This window comes from Quercus robur, chromosome 6 (assembly GCF_932294415.1).
Source record: "Quercus robur chromosome 6, dhQueRobu3.1, whole genome shotgun sequence".
NCBI lineage: Eukaryota > Viridiplantae > Streptophyta > Magnoliopsida > Fagales > Fagaceae > Quercus > Quercus robur.
Window position 1 is genome coordinate 50,787,434 of NC_065539.1, and position 16,495 is coordinate 50,803,928.

General features: G+C 32.3%; 1 protein-coding gene across 1 annotated transcript; it reads left to right on the plus strand.

The window, feature by feature from the left end:
- Positions 1-1,481: 1,481 nt before the first annotated feature.
- On the plus strand, positions 1,482-14,574 carry LOC126689323 (putative receptor-like protein kinase At3g47110). The gene is made up of 6 exons (XM_050384483.1): positions 1,482-1,845; positions 3,558-3,674; positions 7,586-7,679; positions 10,650-13,410; positions 13,661-14,102; positions 14,216-14,574. Exons 3-6 carry the CDS (start codon positions 7,662-7,664, stop codon positions 14,226-14,228), a joined length of 3,234 nt encoding a protein of 1,077 aa, XP_050240440.1. The 5' UTR covers positions 1,482-1,845; positions 3,558-3,674; positions 7,586-7,661; the 3' UTR covers positions 14,229-14,574.
- Positions 14,575-16,495: the final 1,921 nt, after the last annotated feature.

Sequence of the window (16,495 nt, forward strand, 5' to 3'; positions counted from 1 at the left end):
CGAGAAATAGAGTAAAAAATTTCTTTAAGCTAACACAAAAACAATTACTTAGATAAAAAGAGAGGACAATGGAAAAATCTACTCAGGGAGCTATAGATTAAACATTGGCCGCTTCAGGATTTTTTTCAGGATGGTCTTTAAGAAGCATCAATTACACAATCTAGTAAAAAGATAAATTCATATATTAACGCTAACAACAATAAAAAAAACACGTAAATTCATATCTGAACGAAGATTTTTTAAATTAAAATCAATATGAATTCACTTAGAAAATGAAGATGAATTTTGCATAGAAAATGAATCTTGCACAAGAAATGAATCTTGGATACATGGTTTCCTTATCAAATATTTGTCCATAACAACTAACAAAAGAATAAACAATTAACTATAAGTTCATTTGAAATATTAATAAAATTATTAATTATTTTTGTTTAATTGTTTCATTATTCTTCTTTATTGACCACTAGCAATCTAGCACTTGCTTTGCACAATGTAAAAGACTAAAAATACACTGCATCATTCACCCAACTTAACCCACTGCCTAACATAGTTTATTATTATTAGGCAAAAATGTAAAACTGACCTTCTAATTTTTAGTCTTTTTTATTTCAGACCTTTAACTTTCAGTTTTGTTATTTCAGTCTTTTAACTTTCAATTTTTGTTAATGCATGTCAATGCAGACTCCATTAGAATTCAGTTAAGGGCTGCCGTTAATTAAGCCAAAACGACATCGTTTTGGTTTTTTTTTTTTTTTTAATAAATTTCAAAATTTAAAGAAAAAAAAATCTGTAAAAAAAAAAAAAAAATTCAAAGTTATTGAAACGAAAGAATTCCTAACCTGAATACGAAGATAGAGACGACGAATGTAGAAATCTTCGAGTCCCAAACAGATCGGCGCGTATCCCTAAACACAAAACAAAAATCAAAATTCAACATTTTCGAAACGATAAGCGAAATAAATCAAATCGATGATTTATTTCTGAAGAAGTCACGGAGCTGACCGAAAGCGAAGAGCAAGCCGTAGCTGAAGTAGGTCGTCAACGCGTTCATGGATACGAAAACAAGATACCGCTTCAGGTGATGGAGTTCGGTTTCTTTTTCTTTTTTTTCAGATTTTTTTTCCTTAAATTCTGAAATCTATTAAAAAAAAAAAAAAAAAACCAAAACTGGCAGCTTTTAACTGAGTTTTAACGAAATTCTGGAAATGACAAAATTGAAAATTAGAGGACTGAAATAAAAAAGACTGAAAATTAGAGATTAGTTTTGCATTTTTATCTTATTATTATTATTTTATTTATTTATTTATTTTTATAATTTCTTGTTCTGGGTTTTAAGTGAACCAAGACCACTGCCCCAATCCAATGTCACGGCCCCAACCCCACTCAAGAGACAATGGCCAATCAACAGTCAATACAAATACACGATTACATATTTACCTGTATACACTTATACAAGAGCTAAAAAGCCAATTTAGCCCAAAGAGAACTAGAGGAGAGCCTAAGTCTAAGTCAGAGCAGAGAAAAAGAGAGATTATAAAAGACAAAAAAATAGTCAAGAGGTCCAAGTCTAAGTCAATACACTGCATTATCAAAAAATAGTCACAAGCCATAGATAGAGAAACAGAGAGAGAGAACGCCGCTCTCAGTCAGAGGTTTTGCAGCAAAGATGAGATAGAGAAAAAGAGAGAGAACTGAAATACCTTGATGTTGCCTGAGGTTCTTATTTCCCGATCTCGCAATATCCGATCTGGGTAAGGGAATCTCCGATCTCGCCGTCGACTGCTCTGGGTGTGGCCGTTCGCTGAGTCGCTTCTGTTGAGGACCTGAGGTTCTTATATCCTTTAGGTTAGGAGTTTTTTTGGTTTAAAATTTGATTGGGTATTTAGTTAATTATTTTATAGAAATTTAATAATTATTATTTTTTGTTGATTTAAAAATATGCTTGAGTAATGCGTGAGGTCCGGATTGATCTTGGGCTTTTTCCCTGAGTTCTTTTTTTTTTTTTTTTGAGAGACCTTGAGTTCTTTTTGGTTTTGCTATAATTGTAATTTTTTTTTTCAGATTTTAGTTCAATAGATATTTTTTGGGCCTTTTCTTTTTGCTTGAAAGGCCCAATATATTATTAAGTGGACCAAATTATGGATCAAAGTATAATTTTATTGGGTATAAAAAAAACTGAGGGTGGTCACCGATTTGTTTTTTAAGTACAAACAAATATAAAATATTAAATTATTATATATATATATATATATATATAAATTTCCAGGTCACCACCCTGGCCTCAACGTGTCGCAGCCCCTGCTCTACAGGTTGAAGATTCTTCTATATTTTTCTTTAGTTTTTGGTTATTGGTTTCTGATTTGCATCACTTTCTTATTATTGTTATATTTTATTATTTTCATATGTGATGCGTAGAATTGGATCATGGGTGAATTAGAAATTGAATTCAGAGACTGATGAGTTGGATGTAGAAGGTTTTGATAATTCAAATTATTGGATGCACTGTATTTTTATGTTCCTATTTGTGTTGTGATTTTGATACATATATGTTTGTTTTTTTGATAGACTCAAAAAATATTTTATAGTTTAAATCATCAATCGCCCTTTTTAGTTTGTAGATTTTGGATCACGCTGAATTGTATGGTTCCTTATTTCAAAATTCCAGACCTTTACATAAGATTCATTGGGACAAAAGATCAAGCGCTGAGTACTACCATTAAAAACAAAATTACTACCATGTTAAAGCATATTAGAATAGTGAACTCTCTTCTACCATGTTCAAATAATGCAGTGAAATGAGACTTAAATTTATATTGCTAAAATAACTCTCTTTTTCCCCTTTTGGGTATTTATCTATCTATTTCCAATAAGGCTGAGACTGAAATTCATATTGGTAAAATAACTAATTTTTTCCCCCGTTTTGCTAATTACCTACCATGAGTCATTGATTTCTCTGTTGACATTCTTATGCAACAACAAAATGTTTTTCTTTTTTTGATATACATTAGATAGGCTCATAGGTATTAGGACAGAGGTTAAAATATTCATGAAAGTTATGCCACTATGTTCATTTTTTTTTTGTATTGTAGACTGTTTAGCCTCACTATACGCACTTTATCTTTGCATCTTATAAGCTTTCAAATAGATGAACAACAATACCTTCTTTGATCTTGAAATATATGTCTTGAGCCAAGTAGAAATTACTTAATCTTGCAATCTTAATTATTTTAAGATAATATCTAATGCCATTCTCATCCTGCATAATCATATTTAACTGAGTTATATTTTAGATCAAGTTACATTTTCAACAAAAAATAAATGCATGTGTATGTATGATGCAGGACTGTCTGCACCATAATATGTTTGAACAATGCAATTTGTTTTAATGGCTTTTTTAAAAGAATAAACAAATAAAATTCAGTTATTGTAGGGATTGTTTTATATATCTTTCAGTTCAATTTTAGGAACATGGTCATGTTTATATGTCCTACTAAAGTGTCCTTGTAAAATCTCACCTTGCCAAATCATGCAATTGTTCTTTGAAACTCTCTTTCCAGCGGTGGAGCTTATTCCTTACACTTGGCTTCTGCACTATACCTCTCCCTCCATTCAACATTCTATTTCTTCACAAGGCCTGAAATAACTAAGTGAAGAATTTGTGAACATTCTTCAAGGTATGAGGTGAATAATTCAATAAAGCTATTAATTCTTTATGGTTTATTTGTTCTTAAAATAAATTATTTCTTTACTTTTACCGCCCATGAATATGATGGGCTTATAGTGGATGGTCATAATATGAATTTTTTTGCCAATAAATCTGGGAAGTGAAACCCATGACTTTGATTCTTCAATTAGGTTTGTGGTTACCATTTATATAGATATTAGTTGTCCATTAATGCTGTTTTCTAGGATTCCCTCCTTAATTTATTCAAGGCTTGAATAATTGTTAAATTTTGCTTTAATAATTTAGGAAATGAGAGGAATTTGATGATAGAATTGTAGTATCATTTGTTCAGTCATGAAAGACTATGTTTTTCGTGTTTGGCCTTCATTGAGTGTAAATAGAAAATCTATATCAAAGTATACAATTAACTGGAGCAATGAAAATTTATTCAAATAAAACTTAGATAAGAAAGTTGAATATTTGTAGAAGAGTTGAGTGATTGGTAGGTACATTGAATATTAAACGACTATTGAATATTAAACAACTAAACAATATAGCTTTAGGGTGAGTATGAAATACATGAATGATACTAACTTAATGCCACCAATTTTTTGGTTTTCACTTGAATCAACGAGATTTGTGCTTTGAATGGTTATTAAATCAATGCATGTAGAAAAAGGAAAGTTGCATAGTATGCTGCATTGTGATTCTTTTATTTATTTGTAAAATATTCATGTGATTTGAAATGTTGTTTATCAGTTTTTCATGTAATTCTTTTATTTATCTAGGAAATTAATCTAGAAATCCACACAACAAAAGAAAATTTAACCTATATACTTGGCCTAAACTAAACATGACCAAGGCAAATTTAGGGATGCATATCCTTTGAGTTATCAAATATGCTTAGACCATATTCATGCGATTTGAAATGTTGCTTATGAGTTTTTCACTTGCATATGCTTCTCCAAGAATTAATCTAGGAGAATCCACACAACAAATTTAACCTATATATTTGGCCTAAACTAAACATGACCATGGCAAATTTAGGGTTGAATCGGTTGACCATCTCTTCCTTCACTGTCCTGTTGCTATGGATCTATGGTCTATGGTTTTGGGTTTATTTGGAGTATCTTGGGTTATACCGCATACTATTTTGGGGCTGTTGGGGTGTTGGCAAGGTAGCTTTGGTCGTCATCGAAATGGTTTATATGGTCTATTGTTCCTCATGGCTTAATGTGGTGTCTTTGGTGGGAGAGAAATAGTCGTTGTTTTGAAGATATGGAGAGATCTATTCCGGACCTCAAGCTTTTCTTTTTTAGAACTTTATTGGATTGGTTGTTTGCTTTGCAAAACCAATCATTTCCTTCTTTTATTGATTTCCTAGATTCTTGCAATTTTTGTATTTGATTTGTTGTCCCTTGTTCGCTCCCTGTGTACTAGGGTGCTTCCTTTTTGGTATCAATATATCTTATTACTTATCAAAAAAAAAAAAAAATTTAGGGATGTATATCCTTTGATTTATCAAATATGCCTGGACCATATGAGTTTCTAAGTTTCATTTATTCTTTGGCTGAGATTATGAGTTCTTTTCTGAAGTATTATTGTTAATTTTGAATTGAAAAGTTTGATAATGTCCTTCTTTTAGTGGTTGATGTGGTATGACTAGCCTCATATTACACTATAAACAAATGCAAGTATATTATTTCATTTATTAATCCAACAGGACCAATACTAAATAAATTTTGATCAAATTAGGATTGATTTTCCGTAAATAAATTTTAAGTAAATTAGGTAAGTTATTTTTTACAAGTAATCCAATTTCACAACTAGCCCGTGCATTGCACGGGTTAGCGACTTGTACACTACAAAACCGAAACCTATGACTTTTTGTTGATTTCATAATATATTGACACATAAACTTTGTTGCTCTCACAATTTTACACATCATTTTTAATTTTTTTAATTTATTTAAAATTCTAAACCGTACAAGCAAGTTTTGAAAACCTGACTATAAAATTACATCTATTAAAAAAAAACACGTAGAAAGCCCTTATGCATATTAGACAAAGTCAAATTGGGATTTTTTTTTCATTGTTGTTTGGGGACTTTATTTCTTTATTTTCTCCCACTAAGTGCATATCACACAAAGCCCTTATGCATATCACACATATATATTTGTATTGCATCATTATAAGGAAAAAAAAAAAAAAAACTATATTGCAACTTTTGCTATGTTTAAATTTCTATCTCTAATTTCAGAATTTAGGTTTGTATTTTACTGAAAAATAAATATATAAATTTTTTAGTATCCTTAATAAATAATTTTTGACATTATTTAATGGTATCCCAAATTCAGGCATAGATTTTTGAATTCTTTTGAATTGTATGTATCTAGCTAATTTTTCGTTACGGGTCCATTATAATTAGACATTGAACCCAAGCTTTGCCATTGAAAGAATATTTGGGTTTATGTGATTCAAATTTGAGAAAATTTTTAGTTGAAATTTCGGACACAATAGGTTTGAAATAGATTGGATCATACAAATATTGTTAAAGATTCTAGTTCACCATCTTCTCAAGCAACGTTCCAGCCCATAGATCTCTGATTTCAATTAATTGGTCCTTTTTTTTCTCCAATTGTTTTTTTGTTTTTTTTTTTTAAATTTATTTAATGGTGATTGTGTTTCTTTTTGCTATTATTTTTAATTAATTTTTCTTAGCTGGGGAGTTGGAATAACTAGCTTTGTTTTTATTTTGTAGGCTCACAAATTTTTTCTTTCTACCAACCCCAACGCATCCTTAGGTTTAGGTTTAAGTTTATCAAACCTTAACCCTAAAGGTTGCCTTCACTTCATTGCCAAGCCTCCAATTCTCTCTCTTCTATTTTCTAGGTTCTTCCTATCTCCAAATATATATTGACGCAGGACAACCAGAACAAAATTGAAATAGTGGTAAAATAAAAGATATGACCTAGGAGTCAGCACCTAGGCCTTGCTTGGAGTTAGCACCAAGTGGGGGAACCACTAGGAGTCAGCATCTAGGGTAGACCTGGAGTCAGCATCAGACCAAAGAAAGACCAAACGGCCATTGTTTTCATTCATCAAAATATCAACTATCTCCTCAAGGAGTACAATAGGTTGTTTAGAGCATTAGCATTGAAGAATGTTAATGCCATATCTAAGGTCTTTTTGGCATTTCATAGCTAAAAAACATTTGCATCAAAAAATACTATACCTCACTATTGTAAAATTTTTTGCAATAGTGTTACAATACAATTCTAAACTTAGAATTGTACTGTAGCACTATGCTAAAAAAAATATATATATATATTTTATTCCACCCCTTAGTTGAAAAAAAGTGATGATGTGAAAGAAATAATAAAGAAAGATTAAAAAAATAATATTTTAATGAAAAAGTAAAATAATAGAGTTTTTGGATGTAGGGTGTATTGTAAAATGGTATGGTATAATTGATAAAGTAGCTTTTTGGGATGGTAAAATAGGATAGAGTAGCATTCTTCAATGCTGATGCTCTTATAAAAGATTGCTAAACCCTAATTCTAATTGGCTAGGAAACCCTAATTGCCTTATTACAAAAATAACCTTACTTCTAAATTAAAATACTAAAAGCCCAATAAACTACTAAGAGTCTAGGACCTAAAACATAAAAATACAATTGACTTGCAAACATAAATAATATTAAATAATAATTTTCTTGCATCTCCCACATCATATATACTCCTCAGAATAACTGGCTTTACTGGATTTGTGTCTGAATTGCTTTCATGAGTTTGTTTGGGTTTTTTAAACACATTTTTCTTTCTCTTTATCCTCCTTTTCTATTGATATCAATTTATGTTTAATATATTGTAGGATTAAATGATTTTTATTGTTGTCCCTTTTACTATGGATTTTTTGGCAGATTGGGAATTGTAGTTTGATATTGTGGGGTTTCGAAGATAGAAGTTCACTAACGATTTGGTGTGCAAACATGGATTATGAAGCAATGTCATGAGGTGATGTAAACAGTAAACGATTATAACACATTCAATGAATCATGTTGCAACTACCATCCATAGCAACTTTTATTATAATTATTAATTTCTCTTTTTTGTTAATAATTGTTAAATTTAAATTTTATTTCTTCAATATATTGATTTTAACATTTTGAGTAGGTGATGGCCACCAAAATAATCAAAAAATTTGTTTTATGATCTCTTTGATATCTTATGTTGTAAAAGTGCACGACATTATTTTTCGAATCTTACATTTAATAGCTTTTTTATGCATCGCACGAGTTAACAATTAGAGTATTATAAACCTAAAGCCTCCACTATTTTTTTAATTTTCATCCATCTCTTGACTTTATCACAAATTTAAAGTGTATTTTTTTTAGTAAACCCTTTTTTTGCCATTTAAGAACTTAGAAAAATAGAGAAAGAAATGTTGAATTCTACATATTCTTTTAAAAGCAATCAAGATATTGGGACTATACAACTTTTCACATTTAGATTGATTTATTTTCTCAATTTATTTTGAGCAAAAAATTAGATGTCTAAAATTTATGTATTTAGATAAATGCTTACTTTGATTGTTAGTAACTATGAATTAGTTATTTGTGTTTCTTTATTTTAATGATATGAAATATACACTTGTAGTTAACTAAACTAAGTATGAAAAAGTAAATTATAGTTTACGTTTATATTAGATTTTGATAGATGATTAGAATTTGTTTATTTATTTTATTATTAATATGGGTTAATATTTTAATTAAGAAAAATGTTAAAATTTATTTGGTTATTTTTTAATGTTCTTGTAATTCAACCCCCCACAAAAAAGCCTACAGTCATAGATGGGAACTCTCTCCTAACTTGAGGCATTTATGGGTTCGTCTAGTTGCCATTGGAGCCTCAAAGAACTATCAAAATTGATTGTCTTAAAATTTAAATGAACATCAATTGCTCTGTTAGGATTGTTACTATTATTTTTCCTCAAAAAAAAAGGGGGATTGTTACGGTTATTTAACACTAATGGAATAAAATGAATATAGATTACAATTTTTGTCTATTCATGTTGTTTCATCAAGAAGTTAGCCAATTGGGCTTGGCCTTACCCTTCCTTACTTAGAAATGTTTGTGGGCAGATATTCCATAGTTTTACGTACCCTAATTCCTGGAGTCTTTTTGGCTAAATATTGTAAAAATGTAGGTTTATTGGCATTATGAAGAGAGAAGCAGAATTTGGCAACTTGTGTGCTGAATTCGCTCGAAAATTTGTGAGGAGAGGAGAGAGAATCTGACACCAAATTTTCAAGTGAATTGCTGAATTTGATGTCAAATTTTCTCCCTCTTGCCCACCGGTGTTGTTACTCGTTGATTTCTTTAAAAAATTAAATGCAACTAAGGCTTGAATCCCCCTCCCTGAAAAAGAGAGGTTAGCATTCACATTGGCGATGTTAAAATAGCTAAAAAGTTATTTTTAGCACTACAAACACTAAAATGCATACTATATTGGAGCTGTAAAATCTTTAAAAATAATTAACAACTTGTTATAGTGAACTGCTATTAGTTGCAATCCACTGTAGCAAGTTGCTAATTGCTTATTAAATTACCATATTAAATTACTGATTGTTCCAAAAGTTTAAGTTATTATAATATGGTAAATTTAATTATTTAACCTCGTATTTCTAACATTGCTTTTATTGGTTTTATTCTCTCTCTCTCATCTCAGCCTCTCATTCTCTCTTTTGCGGGTGGATATTTTATACTATTTTAATCGGTGATGTGCTGAAGTAAAAGATGAGATATTGGGTGTATTGTTAAATGTGGTGTTAAATAGATAAAGTAGGTGTTTGAGATACTAAAAACTATATTTTTTAGCACTACTGATGTGAATGCTCTATAGTTTTAGCATCAACCACTAGGCTACTCCACACTTTGATAATCATATTGAAAGATAATTTTTTTATTCTCAAAAGGAATAGATATTTTAACAAATAAAGTGTGTGTATATATATTAAATAAATTGATAGTTTTAACAATGGAGGATTGTGATGTGATGAGTCCGTCCCCATGGTTTGATTTTTGCACTCAATATCATTCTAAAAGTTTAGAATTATGATTTTGTTGGAAATTAATCTTTTGTTCATCTAACAGTCTAAATGATCTCTTTTACCCTTAAATTCTAAAATTATCTTTTTACGTTTTAATTTTAATGTTAAGTTAAATGACAGTTGAAAAATAGGGTACAGTTAGTTAAGCCATAATATTACTGTATTTCTAGAGCATTCAATAATAACTATCTTCCGAATTAATTGGTCTATATTTTACTGCCTCTAGACTACCATAGAGATAGAGTCTCCAATCCTTTGTCATGATTATCAAATTGAGTGTTAGAGAATCGACTATCTATTTAGCCAGAAATCCTCTGCTATTGCTGTTTATTTCTTGAACCTCACGTCCTCACAAATCCTACTGAACTAGGATAGCTTTTTGGTCAATGACGTGTTGATTTAGGAGTCCTTTTCAAGTTCATGTGGTTTACAATACCACAACTTTTCAAACTAATCAAATTAGATGTGGGCTGGAAACTCAGTACAGGTTAACTGCTTCAGTCAAAGAAGAAGAAAAAAAAAATTTAAGAAACGAGATTTTATCACTCATAACTAACTGTATAGCAGCATCTGAATTCTACCAATTCTTTCCACGGAAATTTCCAATTAACTTATCAAAGTCATAGTATCGGACATATTTTAACAGAATTGACAGTCAAGTCATTGTTAAAATGGCCGTTTCTTATACCAAAAATATTATCTTCTGGGTCATTCTTATCTACGTGATGTTCACTCTTGTGATGAGCAAAAGAAAAATCCATGCTATTATGTTGTTATCTATAAGTGGGGCTAAGGTCTTGGATTTCCACAGAAATGATGTGTCCTACTAACATATAATTATGTTAACTCTAATTGAATTTTTTGCATTCCACAGAAAGCAAGTGCTGTTATCAGATCCTATCCTTCACTTCAAACTTGCAACCCCAACAGAATGACGCAATCTTGTTTGAGTTATGAGTGGGTTTTGCTAATGTTCTTTCATGGGATTCTTCTAATGTGTATGTGCTCGGGTTTGAAATCTGCAACAGTTCTGGCTTTTGCAAATGAGACTGATCGCTTGGCTTTACTTGACTTCAAGAATCAAATAACTCATGACCCACTTCAAATCATGAGCTCATGGAATGACTCCATGCTTTTCTGCAACTGGATAGGTGTTACTTGTAGCCCTTCTAGAAAACGAGTCACTATTTTGGACTTTGAAGCAAAGAGATTGGTTGGCCTCATACCACCCTCTATAGGAAATCTTACTTATCTCACAAGGCTCATGCTACAAAAGAATAGCTTCCATGGTGAAATTCCTCAAGAAGTGGGGCGTCTACAACACTTGCAGCATCTTAATTTGACTTCAAATTCCTTTGGTGGCAAAATTCCAACTAATCTGAGCTACTGTGCACAACTTATAGTGCTTGATATTTCTTATAACAAACTTGTTGGGCAGATTCCAGACCACCTCAACTCATTGTCAAAGTTGGAGAACCTAAATCTTGCTGTGAACAACCTTACAGGAAATATTCCAGCTTGGATTGGAAATTTTACGTCTTTGTATGTTCTTAGTCTTGCACGGAACAATTTGCAAGGAAGCATACCTAGTGAACTTGGCCGTCTATCAGGCTTGAGATATTTTCGGCTTTCTGTGAATAATATATCCGGTATCATCCCTCCCCTGATTTTTAATATTTCTTCCATATACTATTTCTCTGTTACTGAAAACCAGCTACATGGAAGCCTTCCACCAGATGTTGGTCTTACTCTTCCTAACCTTCAAGTGTTTATTGGCAGTAGTAACAATTTCACCGGACCTATTCCTGTGTCATTGTCAAATGCTTCTCAACTTCAGATTCTTAGCTTCGGTCTAAATGGTCTAACTGGGACAGTGCCTCAAAATCTAGCAAGCTTGCAAGGTTTGGTTCTTTTTGAATTTGAAAGCAATAGCCTTGGAAAGGGGAAGGATGGTGACCTGGATTTTCTTAGTTACATGGCTAATTGTTCTAGTTTGGAGGGCTTGGGTCTTGTTGATAATTATTTTGGAGGAGTATTGCCTAGCTCTATAGCCAACCTTTCCACCCAGCTAAACGCTCTTGCTTTGGGTAGCAATATGATTCGGGGTGACATCCCTATTGGGATCGGGAACCTCGTTAACTTAAACGCTCTTGGATTAGAACAAAACTATTTGGGAGGTACTCTCCCTCATGTTCTTGGGAAGCTTCAAAAGTTAAATGTATTAGCTTTGGATGAAAACAATTTTTTTGGGCCAATCCCTTCCACCTTGGGTAACTTATCTACACTGACAATTCTTTATATGCATGGGAACCGATTTGAGGGAAGGATACCCCCAAGCCTAGGAAACTGCCGAAATTTGCTTTTTCTGAACCTTTCTCATAACAATCTCTCTGGCACCATACCAAAACAGGTTATGAGTCTTTCATCCCTTTCAATTCTTTTGGACTTGTCTTATAATTTTTTAACAGGAGCACTTCCTTTTGAAATGGGCAACTTAATACATCTTGCCAACTTAGATCTCTCAAAGAATAGATTATCAGGTAGAATTCCCACCACCCTTGGGACTTGTATTAGTTTGGAGCACTTGTATTTGGATAGTAATTCATTTGAGGGAGCAATTCCTCAATCCTTGGGGCACTTAAGAGGTTTAGAGGATATAGATCTTTCTCATAATATGTTGTCTGGGAATATTCCTGAATTTCTTAGCAAGCTTTTGGCACTTAAGCATCTCAATATTTCTTATAATGATTTTGAGGGTGAAGTGCCAAGTGAAGGAATTTTTGCAAATGCAAGCGCAATTTCAATCTTTGGAAATGAAAAGTTATGTGGTGGTGTCCAAGAATTAAATTTATCTTCTTGCTCAAGTAAACATCCTAAATTGCATGGGAAGCTTCTTGCACTTGGAATGATCATTCCTATCGCTAGTATAATCATATTTGTACTTCTATTGTTGTATTTTTTCCCTACATGTTCTATTGTGAAAAATTCAAGGGAGGGAGCTTTAACTGCGTCTTCTTTTGAAGTCTGGCAATTACCTATCTCTTATGCTGAACTCTTAGAATCAACAAACAGGTTTTCTGAGAACAACTTGATTGGTTCAGGTAGCTTTAGCTCTGTATACAAAGGAGTTCTTTCTAGAAATGGAGCAATTGTTGCAGTTAAAGTATTAAATCTTCAACAACAAGGAGCTTTGAAGAGTTTTATTAATGAATGCAATGCTTTGAGAGATATACGTCATCGTAATCTCCTTAAAATTATCTCTGTTTGCTCAAGCGTGGATCATGAAGGGAATGATTTTAAGAGCTTAATTTTTGAGTTCATGTGCAATGGAAGTCTAGAGCAATGGTTGCATCCTAAAAGTGATGAGCAACATCAAAGGAAGAATTTGAACTTCCTTCAAAGATTGAACATAGCTATCGATGTTGCTTATGCATTAGAATATCTCCATCACCATTCCCAAATGCCAATTGTTCATTGCGATCTAAAGCCAAGCAATATACTCCTTGATGAAGATATGGTAGCCCATGTTGGCGATTTTGGATTAGTGAAATTCCTTTTTGAAGCATCAAAAAATCTCTCCAATACTCAAACCTTATCTTGTGGATTAAAGGGTTCCATTGGGTACATTCCTCCAGGTAATTTTTCAACCAAATGAAAGCTCACCTCATTTCTTGCATAACATTTAATTTAATATTAGACTAAAATATTATGCTGCTGTTTGACGCCATTTCCTGATCAGGAAAAAAAATATTTGACACCATTGAACTTGAAATAAATGTCTGTTATGAAGGGCCATATGTGCAAACTGTGCATGATGCATTAGTGGCTATGTTCTAAGCTCATAATACTTCCATTTGGTACTAAAAATGTGTCAATGAATTGTAGAATATGGGATGGGTGGCCAAGTTTCTACACTTGGAGACATCTATAGCTATGGGATACTCTTGCTAGAGATGTTCATTGGGAAAAGACCTACCGATGAAGTGTTTAAAGATGGTCAGAACATTCACACGTTCGTTGCAATGGCTTTGCCTGAACATGTCATCGATATAATTGACCCGTTAATGTTCTTTGAAGAGGATGAAGAAGAAGTTGATGATACAAGAAATGAAGAAGACGTAGAAGGAAGAGCAATAATTGAAGAAGAGAATCTGCATGTCAATGTTAGTAGCAGAATGATAGATTGCTTGATGTCAGTGTTCCAAATTGGATTGTCATGTTCTGCAAGTTCACCAAATGAGCGGATTCGTATAAATGTTGTTGTCAACGAAATGAATGCAATTAGAGACATTGTTCATAAATTAAAGAAGGGGAGGAGAAGAGCTAGGTATGATAATTTGATTATGTTGCAAGAAATTGTAATTACAATGGTTGCATTTTCCTTATCAATCACACCCTTGTAGCGTTATGAATTTATTCAATTGATTGTCTGTTTTGCAGAATGACCGGATAAGATGGAATCTCTATGTAATGACCCTTGATTGAGAAATATCTTCGAGGCTAGCTAGTGATGGCCATATATTATAAGGCTTGTGACATTCAACCATTTGTGCCATTGTTTTCCAGATCAAAGGTAATTTAGATCAATGGCTCACTGCTCACTGTGCCATTTTCTATAACCATGTTACTATATTCTTTTTATCATGGATTGTACTATCGCTTCTTTAATTGTAATATCTAATGTGTTTCATACACTATTCCTACCACCAGATATATTGGCTACTAGGCCTTGTGTCTTACTATTCAAGGGACCTATTTTTGTCATTTTTTTTTTCTGGATTGTTTTTCTTAATTTGCTTTCCCTCTTTTTTATTTTTTATTGAGAAGAGATTTGTTTTCCCTGGCCTCTTAATATAGCTAATTAATCAGTAATCACTAAAAAAATTATCGTTTTTATGGAGCCATCCATAATAAATATATCTTTTGGTTTAATTCCTTGATCTCTCACGCCCTTTGTACTCGCATAGACTTATCAATACCTTTGCATCTCGAGTCAGCCCATTGCAATGCAAGCCAGGATCATCAGGTCCTGTGGCCTCGCACAATTGATGACCTGTGCACTTGATATATTGAGATAGTTAATCAATCTTATCTGTTGTAATTTAGTTATGTTAGAAGCCATAAAGAGAGGCCCTTATGCCAAATTTAAACACAAGGTAATGAATTATCATTCACACTAATCTGTTGAATGTTGTGTGTATTGGATTTATAATTGAGGATACAAGGTGAAATATAAAACAGATAAACATGACAATAATTCAAAATTGCCAACAGAACTAAATTACAAAGGATAAGATGAAGTAATTATCTTAATACAGGACAAGATCCACGTATGCCTGCATGAATTATTATGGAAAAGCCAGCCAATATGTGAGATTGTAAGTAATGGCATGTTATGCTAATTTTCAATTCAATTTTTGTTGCCTATTAAAACTCTGACCACCAACCAATAAAAGAAAATTTCACATAAGTATCATCTCTCTCTCTCTCTCTCTCTCTCTCTATATATATATATATAGTATCTAAAAGCTTTAGCATAGTATTTATTATTCTAACACTTTTGTTAAGTCACATCAATGTAGAATTTTAGTTTATTTAGATTTATTTTGGTCCACTTAAATCCAATTCGGTCCATTTGGTCTACTTAGGTCGAATTAAGTCTATTTCGGTCCACTTAGATCCAATTCCGTCCATTTGGCCTACTTAGGTCCAATTCAGTCTACTTCGGTCTGCTTCAGTTCATTCGGTTAATTTTGGTCCATTTTGTCCACTTCAATCCAAAAGGTCTAATTCGGTCCATTCTGGTCCAATTAGTCTCTTTCTGTGCACTTCTTTCCATTCGATCCACTCTGGTCCTATTCAGTCGACTTTGGTCTACTTTGGTAATTTTGGTCCACTTTGATCTATTTCAGTCCACTTCGATCTATTTTAATCCACTTCGGTCCATTTCAATTCACTTCAGTCCTTTTAGTTCAATTCAATTCACTTCAGTCATGACATTTGTATTCATTTATCTTGTGATGAGAGATCTCTTTTATATTCATTCATAACATTTTTTGGATTTCTAATTTTTTGGATAATGGAGAAATGTTTTTTTAATTAAAGTCCATATGTATTATCACATTAATAAAAAAATTTAGCACATCTCGTTGGCTAGAGACTAGTATCGCATAAAATGCGAGTTAGTCACATTGTTGTTGTTGTTGTAGTTGTTTTTTTGAGGTGAAGGTTGGTTGTTTGTTTTGGGTTTGAGTAAAAAGCAAAAAAGCTATTTCAAATCATTTTGGCCCAAGCCCATATAGTGATCACGGTAGTTAGGACATGCAAGCAAGGTTGCTTTCCTAGTCTCCCACATAAAAGAAGTGCATACATAGAGCCAGGTTTGGATAGATCGAGCCCATTATAATACAAGTCAGGATCGTCAGGTCCAAATTTTATAAACTTAGAGATGTTGAGACTACAAATTGATGACCCACGCACACTAGGACAAAATTTGGTATTTTAGCATGATTTGGTTATTATGGTGCATGCAAGTGTGCAAATGCTTGCATTATTTATTATGGAAAAGATTCTCAAAAAAAGAAAAATTATTATGGAAAATCTAGCCAATAAGTGAGGGTTGATAGGAGCATGGCCGAGTTTTGCAAATTTTCACTTCAATTTTGTCATTCGAAACTTAATTTGGCTTATCTCCTGATCCGATAATCCGATTTCCGCTTT